The following is a 13,759-nucleotide window of genomic DNA, read 5'->3' on the forward strand; positions in this document are numbered from 1 at the left end:
GGTGTACAACATGTACGAGACCAATGACATTTTCCTCCACATTGATAACATACATTGGTCACATTCTCGCTTTTATATTTCTCTTGTTTGTTACCATCTTTATTGTCCCACTTCTGGTGGGGATACGAGTTCTTGAAAGAACCACCTCGACCTTGACCTCGACCATATACATATCCATATCCACGTCCACGTCCTTGACCACGTCCTCGACCACTATTGTTGGCATGATATTTTTCTTTCCCATTATGGGATGTCACATTCTTCACTTCAGGGAATGGAGTAGAGCCAGTTGGACGTGATTCATGATTTTTCATTAATAGCTCGTTATTTTGCTCAGCCACAAGGAGACAAGATATAAGTTCATAATATTTCTTGAATCCCTTTTCACGGTATTGTGTCTGCAGGACAATGTTATTTGCGTGAAAGGTAGAGTATGTTTTCTCTAACATTTCTGAATCAGTGATTTCCTTTCCACATAACTTCAATTGTGAAGTAATTTTGAATATAGCTGAGTTCTATTCACTTACAGACTTAAAGTCTTGTAGTCTTAAATGTAAACAATCATAACGAGCTTTAGGCAATATCACAGTTTTCTGGTCTTCTTTAGATTACTCCAAAGGATTTGTAGATCTTTTACAGTCAAGTACTCAATCTTAAGACCCTCATGGAGGTGATGGCGAAGAAATATCATAGCCTTAGCTTTGTTTTGACTTGTTGCTTTATTTCCTTCATTAATTGTACCACCAAGTTCCTTTGCATAATTGCATCTAGGTGAATTTCGGCATCTAACACCCAAGACAAATAGTTCTTTCCAATACGTAATATCAAGGACCGCAAATTCAAATTTTGTAAGATTCGACATAGTTCACACTACAATTGAATATTGCAAATTAGGAATCACCTACAACAATAACTTAGGGCCTGTTCGGTATCATTATCAGTTTTTAGTTTTCTGTTTTTAGAAAAAAAAAACTGATTTTAGTTTTAGTTTTCTATTTTCTCAAAACTGTTTCAGTTTTTGTTTTCAATTAACTAATAAAACTATTATTCTTATGTCAGTTTTTTGAGGGGATTTATTCTTATCTCATTATTTTAACTCATGTTGAATTTTTTTTTTATTGGTGTTATTGTTATTGCTTTGTCAATGACGAAGGAAGAGGGCCTGAAAAGGAGTTGCGGCTCAAGTCCAGCCCCGGCCCTAGGGCAGGGCATAAGGGGCGGTCGCCCTGGGCCCAAAGAAAAAGGCCCAAAATCCTGTAACAAACTCCTATAGTAATGTATAGATATATTTTCGTGTAAAAGAAGAACCAAAAATAAGGTAGCTCAACTGGTTTATCAACGTGATTCTCTTCTGCTGAGTATTTAAGGATCGCGAGTTCGAACCCTCTCCCGGTAGATTTCAATTTCTTTTTTTCATTATAACAGAAGTATGATATTATTCTTTTAATTTGTTAATTTAATCACATGTCACGTCTTATTAAAATCTTTGACTATCTAGTATCTACTGCTACATCAACTTCTGCTAAAACTCATTTTTTCACCTAACTTTGCGTGTCGTATATATGTCACCGTTAAGTTGTTATGAAATTATCTAATGTTAATTAGTTTGAAATATTAGAATTCATTTTTTTAATGGTACAGAAGAAAGTTTAATTAACAAAGTAGTATTAAAAGGTGAAAAATCGATAATTTATAGATCAATCTTTCAAATAAAAATTAAGTCATAGCATATTTTTTATTTGCTACATATTTTTAAATATATAGGGCCCTAATTTATTATTTCGCCCCGGACCACCAAAATGTTAGGGACGGCCCTGCTCAAGTCCAAAGACTCGAGTGAAGTGAGTCCCGAAATAGAATCAGGAATCGGTCCGGAAAAATTGTTTCCGGTAAATGAAAGGTTCTGTAGAGTGACTAAGCCGCCATTTTCTGAAGGTAAAGAGCCAATAAAAAGGTTGTTTGAGATATCCAAATACTGAAGTTTATATAAGGACCCTATATTATCAGGGAGATCGCCACTGTTTGCCATTGACAAACAAACTGATGGATCACCACTAATGGAATTGTTTGCCATTGATGGACAAAACTTAGACAAACAAAGTGACTACTACATAATTAACCCAATTTATCAATAAACTTTTTAGTATAAATCAAAAAATAGAGAAACCATGGAAGAAAGGATGATTACAAGGTGAATAGAAGGAAGAAGATGACAAAAGCTTCATACTTGTACGAGTATGCTGCTTGAACAGAGATGGCAATGAGCGGAGTCGGAGACAGAGAAAGAGAGCGTGAGAGTGAATATGAAGGGGCGAGAATGAAAACGAAACCTACAAAACCACTGTTTTAGTAGTTTAATGGGTTTTCCGTTGTGTTTTAGTAGAAAAGCCCAATTATTTGTTTTATAAAACAGTTTAGCCGAACAGAAGCGTTAATACTTTCTGGATTAAAAAATCCAAAAACACAAAACAACACCCATACCGAACACAGCCTTAATTAAAAGAAAATTTGTTTTTAACCAAAAACTGTAATACACAGTCAATATGTTGAAAATAAGCCAACTTCTAACAATATGAACACAGTTTACTTGGTGCTCAAGCAGCCATTAAAGGAACTGCTGAGAAGCTTTTATTTAGAGAGAGAAGAATGCTGATACAGCTTAGGGAATATCCTCTCTTAAACTAAGCAATAAGGGAAGAGCAACAATATATACTACTCTGCTGTAATGCTGGCACAACCAATCAGCATGCAGTATAAAAACTATCAACCAATCATAAACATCCTAGCTGGCACTAGCTAACAAACTAGCTGATAACATAACTGTATTCTGTTACATGGGGTATGATCCAGTGTGGCTGAGTGTAGCTCTGCAGTGGTGTGCTTGCTTTGCTGGTATAGTGTCAGCAGGTGTGGTAGTATAACCAACACCCCCCCTCAAGCTAGGAGGTGCAGAAGAGACACCTAGCTTGGAAAGCAATTGATAAAACTGGGGTGATGGCAAAGCTTTAGTGAAGATATCAGCCAGTTGAGACTGAGTAGGCAAGTAAGTCAGCTGAATGAGACCCTCCAAAACTTTGTCCCTTGTGAAGTGGCAATCAATCTCAATATGTTTGGTTCTTTCATGAAAAACCGGATTTTTGGCAATATAAATAGCAGATTGATTGTCACAATGCAATGTGACTGGTTTGAGGGAGTTGACACCAATTTCTTCCAACAACCTAACCAGCCAAGTGACTTCAGATGCAGCTGCAGCCATTGCCCTGTATTCAGCCTCTGAAGAGCTCTTGGAAACAGTACCTTGCTTCTTGGATTTCCAAGATACAGGAGAGTTGCCCAAAAGTAAGATATATCCTGTAATGGACCTTCTAGTGTTAGGACAGGAAGCCCAATCACTGTCAGAAAAGGCCTGTAGGGTCAAAGAATCTGTAGCTTTTAAGATGATGCCTTGACCTTCTGAACCAGCTACATATCTGAGCACATGATGGAGAGCATGAACATGAGATATTCTAGGTGAATGCATAAACTGACTCAACAGTTGGACAGCAAAACACAAGTCAGGCCTGGTGTGTGTCAAAAAATTCAGTTTACCAACAAGACATCTGTATAATTCAGGGTTGGCATAAAGATCTCCATCATCTGAAAGAAGCTTAGTGTTGATAGGTAGAGGGGCTGCAGCAAACTTATGAAGATCAAAACCACTGTCAACTAGGAGAGATTTTGTGAATTTCTTCTGAGTTAGAACAACACCATCAGATAAATAACCAACTTCAATGCCTAAAAAATAGTTCATGACACCAAGGTCCTTGATGCTAAAAACAGCATGAAGATGAGCTTTCAATGCATCAATGGTAGGTAAATGATTCCCTGTTAAGAGAATATCATCCACATAAACAGCAGCCAAGGTAATGTGATGCTCAGTTTTCTTGATGAACAAAGAGTAGTCATTTTTAGATTGAGCAAAACCTTGTTTCAGCAACTCAGTGTGAAGCTTTGCAAACCATTGTCTAGAGGCCTGCTTCAAACCATAGAGGGATTTTCTGAGTTTACAGACTTTGTTCTCAGGGTTGGAAATGCCTTCTGGTACTTTCATATAAACTTCTTCATGTAAATCTCCATGAAGGAAGGCATTATTGACATCCAGTTGAAAAATAACCCATTTTCTGCTAGCTGCTAATGCAATGATGCATCTGACTGTTGCCATTTTGACCACAGGAGAAAATGTCTCTTCAAAGTCAATACCAAACTTCTGTGTATACCCTTGGGCAACCAACCTAGCTTTACATCTCTCAAGGGTGCCATCTGCTTTGAGTTTAACTTTAAACACCCACTTACAACCAATTGGTCTCTTTCCTGGTGGTAGATCAACCATTTCCCATGTCTGATTGTTGAGTAAAGCCTCAATTTCTTTTTCCATAGCTTGAATCCATTCTGGGCTAAGAACTGCTTCTTTATAAGTTTTTGGTTCAACCAGACTGTCAATGTATGACACAAGAGCATGATAGGTTGCTGGCAGACTAGTATAAGAAACCAAGTTACACCAATGACTAGCTTGATGACAATGGTAATCTTCAAGATAAGAAGGTGGTTTGGGAATTCTGGTTGACTTTCTGAGAGGATTGTCAGTAAGATCTTGTGTTAAATCAGGATTAATGAGAGAAGGAGAAGAAGAAGGAGTAGAAGAATGTGGTGAAGAGAGAGGAGTGGTGTTTAGAGATGAGAAAGGAGAAGATGGTGGATCACTGTGTGTAGATTCTGTGTCAGTAAAAGAGAATATAGGTTCTAGTGGTGTAGACACAGATGGGAAAGGAAGAATAAGATTAGGATCAGGTAAGAGAGGAGTGTGTTTAGGAAGAAAGATGGAATGTGGGAAGGCTGTATCATCAGAGGTGGAAGAAGATGGTGTATGGTGAAAAGGGAAGTGTGTTTCATGAAAAGTGACATCCCTAGAAACAATGATTTTGTTTGTAGTAGGGTTTAGAACTTTGTATCCCTTCTGTGAAGGTGAATATCCAACAAATACACATGATTTAGCCCTCATATCAAACTTTGTTCTGTCTACTTTGGAAGTAGAAACATAACAAAGACAGCCAAAAGCTTTGAGGTGATCAAACAAGGGTTTGTGGCCATGAAGTTTTTCATATGGAGTCAAGTTTCCTATACTCTTAAGTGGCATTCTGTTTATCAAGTAAGTGGCACAGAGTATACACTCACCCCAATATCTGATGGGAAGCTTTGATTGAAAATGTAGAGCTCTAGCAGTTTCAAGCAAGTGTCTATGTTTTCTTTCTACAACTCCATTCTGCTGTGGAGTACCACTGCAACTTGTCTGATGTAAAATACCCTTACTGAGCATTATTCTCTTCATATCACCCTCACACAATTCCAAGGCATTATCAGACCTTATACAGAGAACTTTACAAGCAAATTGTGTTTCAACCATTTTGAGAAAAGAATCAATCACAGGCACAGCATCAGTTTTAGATTTCAGAAGGTGTGTCCATGTTGTTCTAGTAAAATCATCCACTATGGTGAGAAACATTGTACAACCATTATGTGTCTTGTGTTTGTAAGGACCCCAAGTGTCTAGATGAATCATTTCAAACATCTTGGTGGTCTTGATACAACTTACAGGAAAGGAACTTCTAGCTTGTTTTGCTGCTGGACAAATCTGACAGATGCTTACATTATTGGTAAAAGAAGACAAACTATCAATAACATGCCTCATTTTCAAGAAAGGCATATGTCCTAGCCTCAAATGCCACAATTCTGCTTCTGATTGACTTGAAGTTGTAGCTGTTAGACATGTAGTGGTTGAAACTTTGATGCTTGCATCCTGTTCTGCATCAACACTGTATAGACCTGATCTCACACTACCAAGAACCTGTGGCTTTCTCATTAAATGGCCCTGAATATAACATTTGTCAGCAGTAAATGACACAGTGCATTGATGATCTGAACACAACTTGTTTACAGATAGCAAATTGTACTGGAAATCTGGTACATGTAGAACACCTTTTAACTGTATATGTTCATTTAATGTCACTGTCCCTTTATGATGCACTGCCACCTTTTTTCCATTAGGTATGGTAATGAACTCATCAGTACTTACTGGCTCATAAGTTTCAAACATGCTCAAGCTTGCACACATATGATCTTAGGCACCACTGTCTAACAACCAGCTAGAATGTGAACAAGTAAGAAAACAATAAGTTGTACCTGCCATAAATGCATGCCCTGAAGTATCTGCTTCTTCCAAATGAACATCTGCATTTGTTGGCTTTTCAATCTGTTGTTTGTTTAGGAGGCTCAACAGTTGTGTGCACTGTTCAGGAGTAAGAAAACCTGTTGGTTGTTGTGATTGCTCTCTATCATTCTGCTGGTGTTGATATTTTGAAAACATGTCATCTGTGTATCCTTCTTCAGAATATGCAGCTGCTGCCACTCTTTTATCATTTTTAAATCCTGAAAATCCTGGTGGGAAGCCATGTAGTTTAAAACACCTCTCTATACTGTGACCATTCACTTTACAGTGATCACAATAATAGTTAGGTCTCTTGTATGCAGTCTTGTTTCCTCCTGTTCCTGCAGAATTGTTATACTGATATCCAGATCTACCATATGACTGTTGTCCTCTGTAGTTTCCTCTATTCTGATAATCATTATACCTCCTCCTATCTGCTGCAAAAGCATGGCTCTCATGATGTTGGAGTGTAGGTATACTGAGTTCTCTTTGCCTTTCCTCTTGAGCTAGCATTCTATATGCATGAGAGATGGTTGGAAGAGGCTGCATCATAAGTAAATTTCCCCTTGCTGTGGCCAGATGTTCACTCAATTTCATGAGAAATTGCATAAGTCTATGATCTTGCTGCATCTTAAAGATCTTCTGTGTCAAATTGCAGGTGCACAGATTACAAGTACAAACTGGCAAGGGGTTTGCTGCACTCAGTTTGTCCCAAAGTGACTTAATCTCAGTGAAAAATTCTGAAATACTTTGTGTTCCTTGAGTAATATCAGAAGCCTGTTGTTCTAAAGCAAACAATTGTGGTCCATTAACAAAACCAAATCTGTCTTCTAGATCCAACCAAATCTCTCTAGCTGTATTGAAATACATCACACTCTTAGCTATGGTTGAGTCTAGATTAAAAAGCAACCAGGATATCATCATGTCATTGCATCTCATCCAGGCTAAGTATGTAGCATCATCAGTATCAGGTTTGGAAATCGTTCCATTCACAAACCCTAGTTTATTCTTAGAAGACATGGAAATCATCATGCTTCTTCTCCAGTCTCCATATGCTTCTCCTTCACCCTTAAACTTTACTGAAACCAATTGATTTGCAGTGTTGTCTGTAGGATGTAAGTAGAAAGGGCTAGATGGATCCTGGTTTGGTGGTAGTGGTGTTTGTGCCATTTTTGATTAAAGAAGAATCAAACAAAGGTTGATAATCGAAATTTTTTTTGAGAATGTGGTTGAAATCACAGCAAAATTTATCCAAAAATACAGCAGAATTTCAGATGAAAAGAAAATTTAGCAAATCTATCAATCACAGGATCAGATTGCTATCAACAAACAGCTAATCACCAGCAGATTATCAGAAAACAAAGAATTAAGCAGTAAGAGAATTAACAGACCTCAAGAAAGAAATTAGATCAGATTTTGAAGAAGCACACAAACTTCCGGATTCAGCTAAAACTGTTGATTGTGGATCATAATCACTGCTCTGATACCATGTTGAAAATAAGCCAACTTCTAACAATATGAACACAGTTTACTTGGTGCTCAAGCAGCCATTAAAGGAACTGCTGAGAAGCTTTTATTTAGAGAGAGAAGAATGCTGATACAGCTTAGGGAATATCCTCTCTTAAACTAAGCAATAAGGGAAGAGCAACAATATATACTACTCTGCTGTAATGCTGGCACAACCAATCAGCATGCAGTATAAAAACTATCAACCAATCATAAACATCCTAGCTGGCACTAGCTAACAAACTAGCTGATAACATAACTGTATTCTGTTACATGGGGTATGATCCAGTGTGGCTGAGTGTAGCTCTACAGTGGTGTGCTTGCTTTGCTGGTATAGTGTCAGCAGGTGTGGTAGTATAACCAACACAATACTTGTACCCGTTAAAACAAAACAAACTGATGATTCGAAAACTGATGATTCAAAAAATATAAAAAGTTTAATGGAACCGAAATCAAGTTTGTTACCGAATAAAGAAGCACACATATTTCATATACTAAGCACTGACGTAATAAACATATACTTTTGTAGTTGTTATACGCATCACAAAAAGTGGCAATATGATGCTAAAACAGTTAAAAAGTGGATATACTCATACATGTTAAACATATTCAAAATTCATAAATAAAATTAAGGCCTTTGGTACATGATATGAGTTAGAAACACGAGGTAGAAACAGTTCCGATCGCATGAACAAAGAAATATAAGAGGATAGCACACGATTCAAAACCAAAGGATAAAATTTACCGAATTCAAAACTAATCCAATATTTGGCAAATACTTGCGGCATAATATCAAACAAAAAACTCAAACATAATACGGAGTACGCACTTACCTTGATTCTAACAACGCGTTGTAAATAAACAGGGGAGATAAGAGAGAGAATAATATTGTGTCTATTATTTCATTTGGTGTCGGGTATATATAATATACAATAGTTAGGGTTTTACTGAACCCTATGATAGATATTAACGGGTCATAATGGACATCCATATTATATTTCATAACACCTCCAACATACTTCTTCCATTCTTATATACATTACACAATTTCCTTTTAGAGAAATTCATTTTTAATTGACACAATTCTATTATGAGAAAGTTTTATATAATGAATTGTCATCTTTGCCCTCACTTTAAACAGGTGATAGTGATGGTTGGTTGTTATTGTTAAGGGGCACTTTTGTCCTTAAACTTTAATATTTACCTCTTTGTGGTGCCAAAATTAATTATGTCATGTAAATAAGAACGGAAGAAGTACCAAATAAGGGATTATCAATATTTCTACGAATTCCCAAATAACAATTCCCAATCATTTCCCACTCTTAATTACCCTATATCCCATTTCCACGTACCAAACACCCCGTTAGTGATATTGCTTAAGTATCCGTTGTGAATTCCAGTTCGTTATTATTATGAGAATTTTTTTATGCAAAGATGCATATGACAAAATCAAAATCAAAATCAAAGATGCATATGCCAACCGTGAATTTCCACCCAAGAGAAATGCCAAACTGGAAAGTGGAAAAAGGGTAACGGAAACAGAGTATCGAGTATAAAATACTCCTCCATGTTGAGTAGAAATGGGAATGGGGGTTACTAAAAAAACGGATCCCAAGCCAACTCACTTCCACTGTAAAAGAGAGACTGAAATTGATTGATCGCCTTTCACACCGTTGGAAGTCATGAATGAAAAAAGCTTTAACATAGTATAATTGATGTGCACATGACAAAATGCAATTATTTGGTCTACTAAAGAAGTTGCTCATTTGGTCCGCCTTTTATTTCCCAACTTACCGCCCTATATAGTAGGGAATTTACAAGTAGAGTGAGTGACAAACAAAACAAGCAATTAAGCGATTTACGAAAATGATAGGAAACGAAAGATGAGGCGAAATTAAGTCCGGAAAATGTTACGAGTTACAAACCTGTCTATTTGGGGTAGATATTACCCTATTCCTAGATCAGCAGATATTGCATCAAGATCTAATCAAATTGGGGAGGGAAACAAAAATAAAAATAAAAATAAAAGAAATAAAAATAAAAAAGGGTACACAGAATACACCAAACTCCAGGCACCCATATATATAAATACATTAAGAAAAGGGGGCAAAAAAAATTAAAGCGTTGAAATTAAATTACATCACACAAACCTAATTCAATTATCTATGGACAAGTTCATCTGTTCAAGTCATTTAGTGCAACGATTCCACACTCTTGCTCAACTCTTCCAGTTTCTTCATCCTCAACCTCTCGCTTTCGCCTACCAGCTGCTCCCATCCATCCAAGAAAGGAACAAATGTTAAGTTTCGATATAATATAATCTCAAATTTTCATTACTCATTCATGTAGTAGCCAGGGAATCATTTTACCTCAACTAGTTTGTTTATCAGCTGTACTTTTTCTTTGTTCTTCTCATTGAATGCATCCAGCGCATCTCGGTATTCTTTTTCCTGTCAAAATAGGTTTCAAGGCCAGAGCCCCATTGATACATATTAACTCGCAGTTATTTCAATAATCAAATCATTTTAACTCAATAATTCTAAATCATTTGTCTATTTTTCCGGAAATACATGTAATAGTAAAATCGAAATGAAAACGTATTCACCAGAGGAATTGTAAAATCTTAAAAATTTTAGAAGTCATAAAACGTTGTTAGTAGAATATGTACCTTCTTTTGCACATTTGTTCCGAGTGGCCTTAGCTCTTTGTTAACTACATCTATCCTTTTACGCACAACAGACACATCTTTCCGCATTGGATCAGCAAGGGATTCAAGCTCCTGCAGGTTCATAAAATGTAAACGTATTTACAACAACTGAAATGAGTATACAAAAGCACAAAACCAAAATATTAAGTGCTACAGCTTCTAAGTTTTAGTTGTAAACTGTTAAATCCACATTAAAACAAGGCGAAATAAGACACTTCAAGATCCATTCGCAACCGAGGATGAAAGGTGATATAAACATTATAAATTAAAAGATTTTCACGCTACTATCAAAAGTATGCACCCTCAACAGTATTACAGTTGACTCACAAAACTATCCTTTTCGTTTTGTCTCCACTCACCCTCTTATCCTCTCAGTGAGGAATTACGGGACGAAACAACTACCAAATTATTCAAATTGGTAAAATACACACCCAACATATTAGGCTAGACGTCCCGACTATTATTGCACAATACTGGTAAGTGAGATTAGTAACAGTGACATATACAGAAATAATAAAGAATTCAACAAGTTGATTAACCACCATCTTACTTCTTAATACAACGGGGCAAAACAAGTTATAACTCTTAGAAATCCTAATAATAGCCAAAAATAGCCAGAGTTCAATCATGTCTTGAACTAAATTGTTGTGCATTTCCTACTACGGAGTAGGAACAAGGATGATATCCAAAAATAGTTTATTACCAGTACTTCACTTCTCAACTACCCAGGTAGAAAACACAAGAAACACACTCTCACAGACACTTAGCTCACATTCCAGCTAAAAGAAAAAGTTTGTCAGCTGGACGTTGATATTAGCTAAAGGACAATCTGTCAAGTGTCAATTATCTACAACGGTAACAAGTTGCAGATATATAGAATATGAAAGAAAAAAGAAAATCCCAACGGAAAAAAGAAGAATTACACCTTTCTACCTAATTCAAACTGCTCTGTGTTCACAAGTTAACAGAATCCAATAATTCTTGAACAAAATAAAGATCCCTCAAATTTCGTTTATTTCCTACTTAATTTCAATTAACAAGGTACTAAAACACTTATTCCATGAAACAAAAACTTAATGTTGACTCTGTGTTCATAACTAATGTTGACTTAATGTGTTACTTATAAACGGCTACAACTCTACAAATGTCAGACACGGCCGTCTAAATGAAGTGTCCAAGTGCCATAACCGTTTCCAACTTCCACGCATCGAGTATCCGTCAATCACGAGTCATGAGTAACATAGTGAACAGATCAAGCAAATTACATCTCAATACACATACGAAAACTCAAGAATTCTCAAATTTTAAGATGGGGGTTTTCAATTTTCATTAACAAAAACAAAAGTAAAGAAACAAAAATTAAGCCCAAAAAAGTAGGGGAAAATAAAGCATAGAAAACCAAAATATGGGTTTGTCATTTTGCCATATATGCAATGTTAGTAATTTACAGGCAATAAATGGAAAGAATTACACCGAATATTTGAAAAATTACTAGAATCATAAGACCGTTACAAGGGAATTTCAAATTTCAAGTTATACCCATTTAATTTTTTTATTTATTTGGGGGAAAACCCCAACTAAAATAATTAAAAATCAAGCCAAAAATGTGAAAAATAGAGAAATTAAATCTGGGTTAGCCAAATTTGAAAAGTTACTAGATGCATATGACCGTTACAAGGGATTTTCAAATTTTTAATTATATACCCATTTATTTTTCATTTTTTGGGGGAAAAACCCCAAGTTTCAGAAACTAAAACTAAAACTAAGCAAAAAGTGAAAAAAAACAGAAAAATTAAGCACAAAAGTAAGTAGATTTATTACTTCAAACACCCAAAAAAAATACTAAAAATGGAAAAAACAATCAAAAGAGGAGAGAAAGTGAGAAGAGAGTAAACCTCACGAATTAAGCCCAAGCGTTTAGTCTCCTCTTCAACTCGGCCGAGTTGAGCTTGAACTCGCTCTCGCACCTCCATCTTCTTCCTCTCGATCTCCTCCTCTTTCGCCCTGAAGTTCGACAAAGCAGAGCGAGTGATCTCTTCATCTTGCATACCAACACCAGCAGTAGAATTAATACTACTGTTGAAGCTCAAGCTGCCAGAATTCGCGACGCTTTGTATCGTCGGAAGTGGTGGCGCAGGCGGCGGCGGCTGTTCAGACTTCTGCATCGTCTGTAGTGGTTGTTGTGGCGGTGGTGGTTGAAGGTTCTTCTCAACGGCTTTATTTTTCTCTCTCTTCAGCTTGTTTCTGTTTCTCTCTCCTGGGCAGAGACCACAGAGGAAGCCTCCGTCTGTCCTTGAATTCTCCACTTTATCTTTTTTTGGTGGGTTGCCTTTTACTTTTTTTTTTTTTGGCTAGAGAGAGAAAGTGAGGAGAGAGGAAAGAGGGTTTTTGTATTTTGAGTTTGTGCCCTGTTTGGTGATCCGTTTAAACAAAGTTGGGTAAATAGTGGGAATGAAATGTGGGTGAGGATGAGGGGTCTTTAAAGACTAAAAGTATGTAAAAAAAAAGGGATAAAAAAAAGTTTGAAAAGTATTGTGAATGCCACCTTGTTTTTGGAATAAAAAATTGTTTTATTGTGTTTTGGGTTGGAGTTTATTTGATTATGAATGATCAACCACCCTCAACCTCTCTCCAAAAAGGAAAAAGAAAGATTTATTTATTGTTTTTCTTTAATACAATAGGGTTTAGATATTGTAGCATTAAATTTTGAAAAAAATAACCTAATAGAATGGAAGAGCTTCACATCTTCTAATCGTTGCAAAATCCAGCAGTGTGCTGAGTGGTTCGGTTCTCACGACACTAAAAATTCATTGTCTTTAATATTAGGTGTTGTTAATTTGTAATAGAGGATACTAAGGATATATTCGTAATCGTACTAATGTACGATATTATTATACATATGAGTCTCAGGCACCTGTATTAGGGCCGTATCATTATATTCACATGTTATTAAGAGTATTAGATTTCCTTTATAACCCTTACGAAAATTAATTTGATTCTCCTTCATATCACGTAAAATTCCATCCCATTAACTCAATGATCAGTTTTTTTTCCCGTCTCTCCGCATACTCAAACTCTGAATTAATTGATTATGTTGCTTCATTGACGGCCTTGTTTACATTTATGGAATCCACTTCTCCATCGCCAATTTCATAACACATACCATATACCCCAGCACAGGGGACAACCTCTTTGACGCATACGTCCTCAAATCCATTGGGATCGCAGCCGCAACACACAGTCGGCGCACCTATGTTCTGTGTCACCTCTATTGGTGCTCCGCCATATACCACGACTTTCACGTG

At 36.5% G+C, this 13,759-nt stretch overlaps 2 protein-coding genes across 2 annotated transcripts; both read right to left on the minus strand.

The window, feature by feature from the left end:
- Positions 1–6,154: 6,154 nt before the first annotated feature.
- LOC130461472 (uncharacterized) lies at positions 6,155–7,411 on the minus strand. Its single transcript, XM_056829585.1, has one exon. It carries the CDS (start codon positions 7,409–7,411, stop codon positions 6,155–6,157), a length of 1,257 nt encoding a protein of 418 aa, XP_056685563.1.
- A 2,203-nt stretch (positions 7,412–9,614) lies between these two features.
- Positions 9,615–12,903, minus strand: LOC110775418 (uncharacterized). The gene is made up of 4 exons (XM_021980022.2): positions 12,350–12,903; positions 10,416–10,526; positions 10,117–10,197; positions 9,615–10,014 (listed from the first exon to the last, which is right to left on the minus strand). The coding sequence occupies exons 1-4, from the start codon at positions 12,617–12,619 to the stop codon at positions 9,940–9,942; spliced, it is 537 nt and encodes a 178-aa protein (XP_021835714.2). The 5' UTR covers positions 12,620–12,903; the 3' UTR covers positions 9,615–9,939.
- Between the last annotated feature and the right edge of the window lie 856 nt (positions 12,904–13,759).

This window comes from Spinacia oleracea, chromosome 5 (assembly GCF_020520425.1).
Source record: "Spinacia oleracea cultivar Varoflay chromosome 5, BTI_SOV_V1, whole genome shotgun sequence".
NCBI lineage: Eukaryota > Viridiplantae > Streptophyta > Magnoliopsida > Caryophyllales > Amaranthaceae > Spinacia > Spinacia oleracea.

Coding starts and splice junctions, on each gene's coding strand:
- LOC130461472 (XM_056829585.1), bottom strand. CDS start 7,411: ATGGCACAAACACCACTACCACCAAACCAGGATCCATCTAGCCCTTTC.
- LOC110775418 (XM_021980022.2), bottom strand. CDS start 12,619: ATGCAGAAGTCTGAACAGCCGCCGCCGCCTGCGCCACCACTTCCGACG. Junction 10,198..10,415: donor GAACAAATGTGCAAAAGAAG/GTACATATTCTA, acceptor CTATTTTGACAG/GAAAAAGAATACCGAGATGC. Junction 10,015..10,116: donor TGATAAACAAACTAGTTGAG/GTAAAATGATTC, acceptor GGATGGGAGCAG/CTGGTAGGCGAAAGCGAGAG.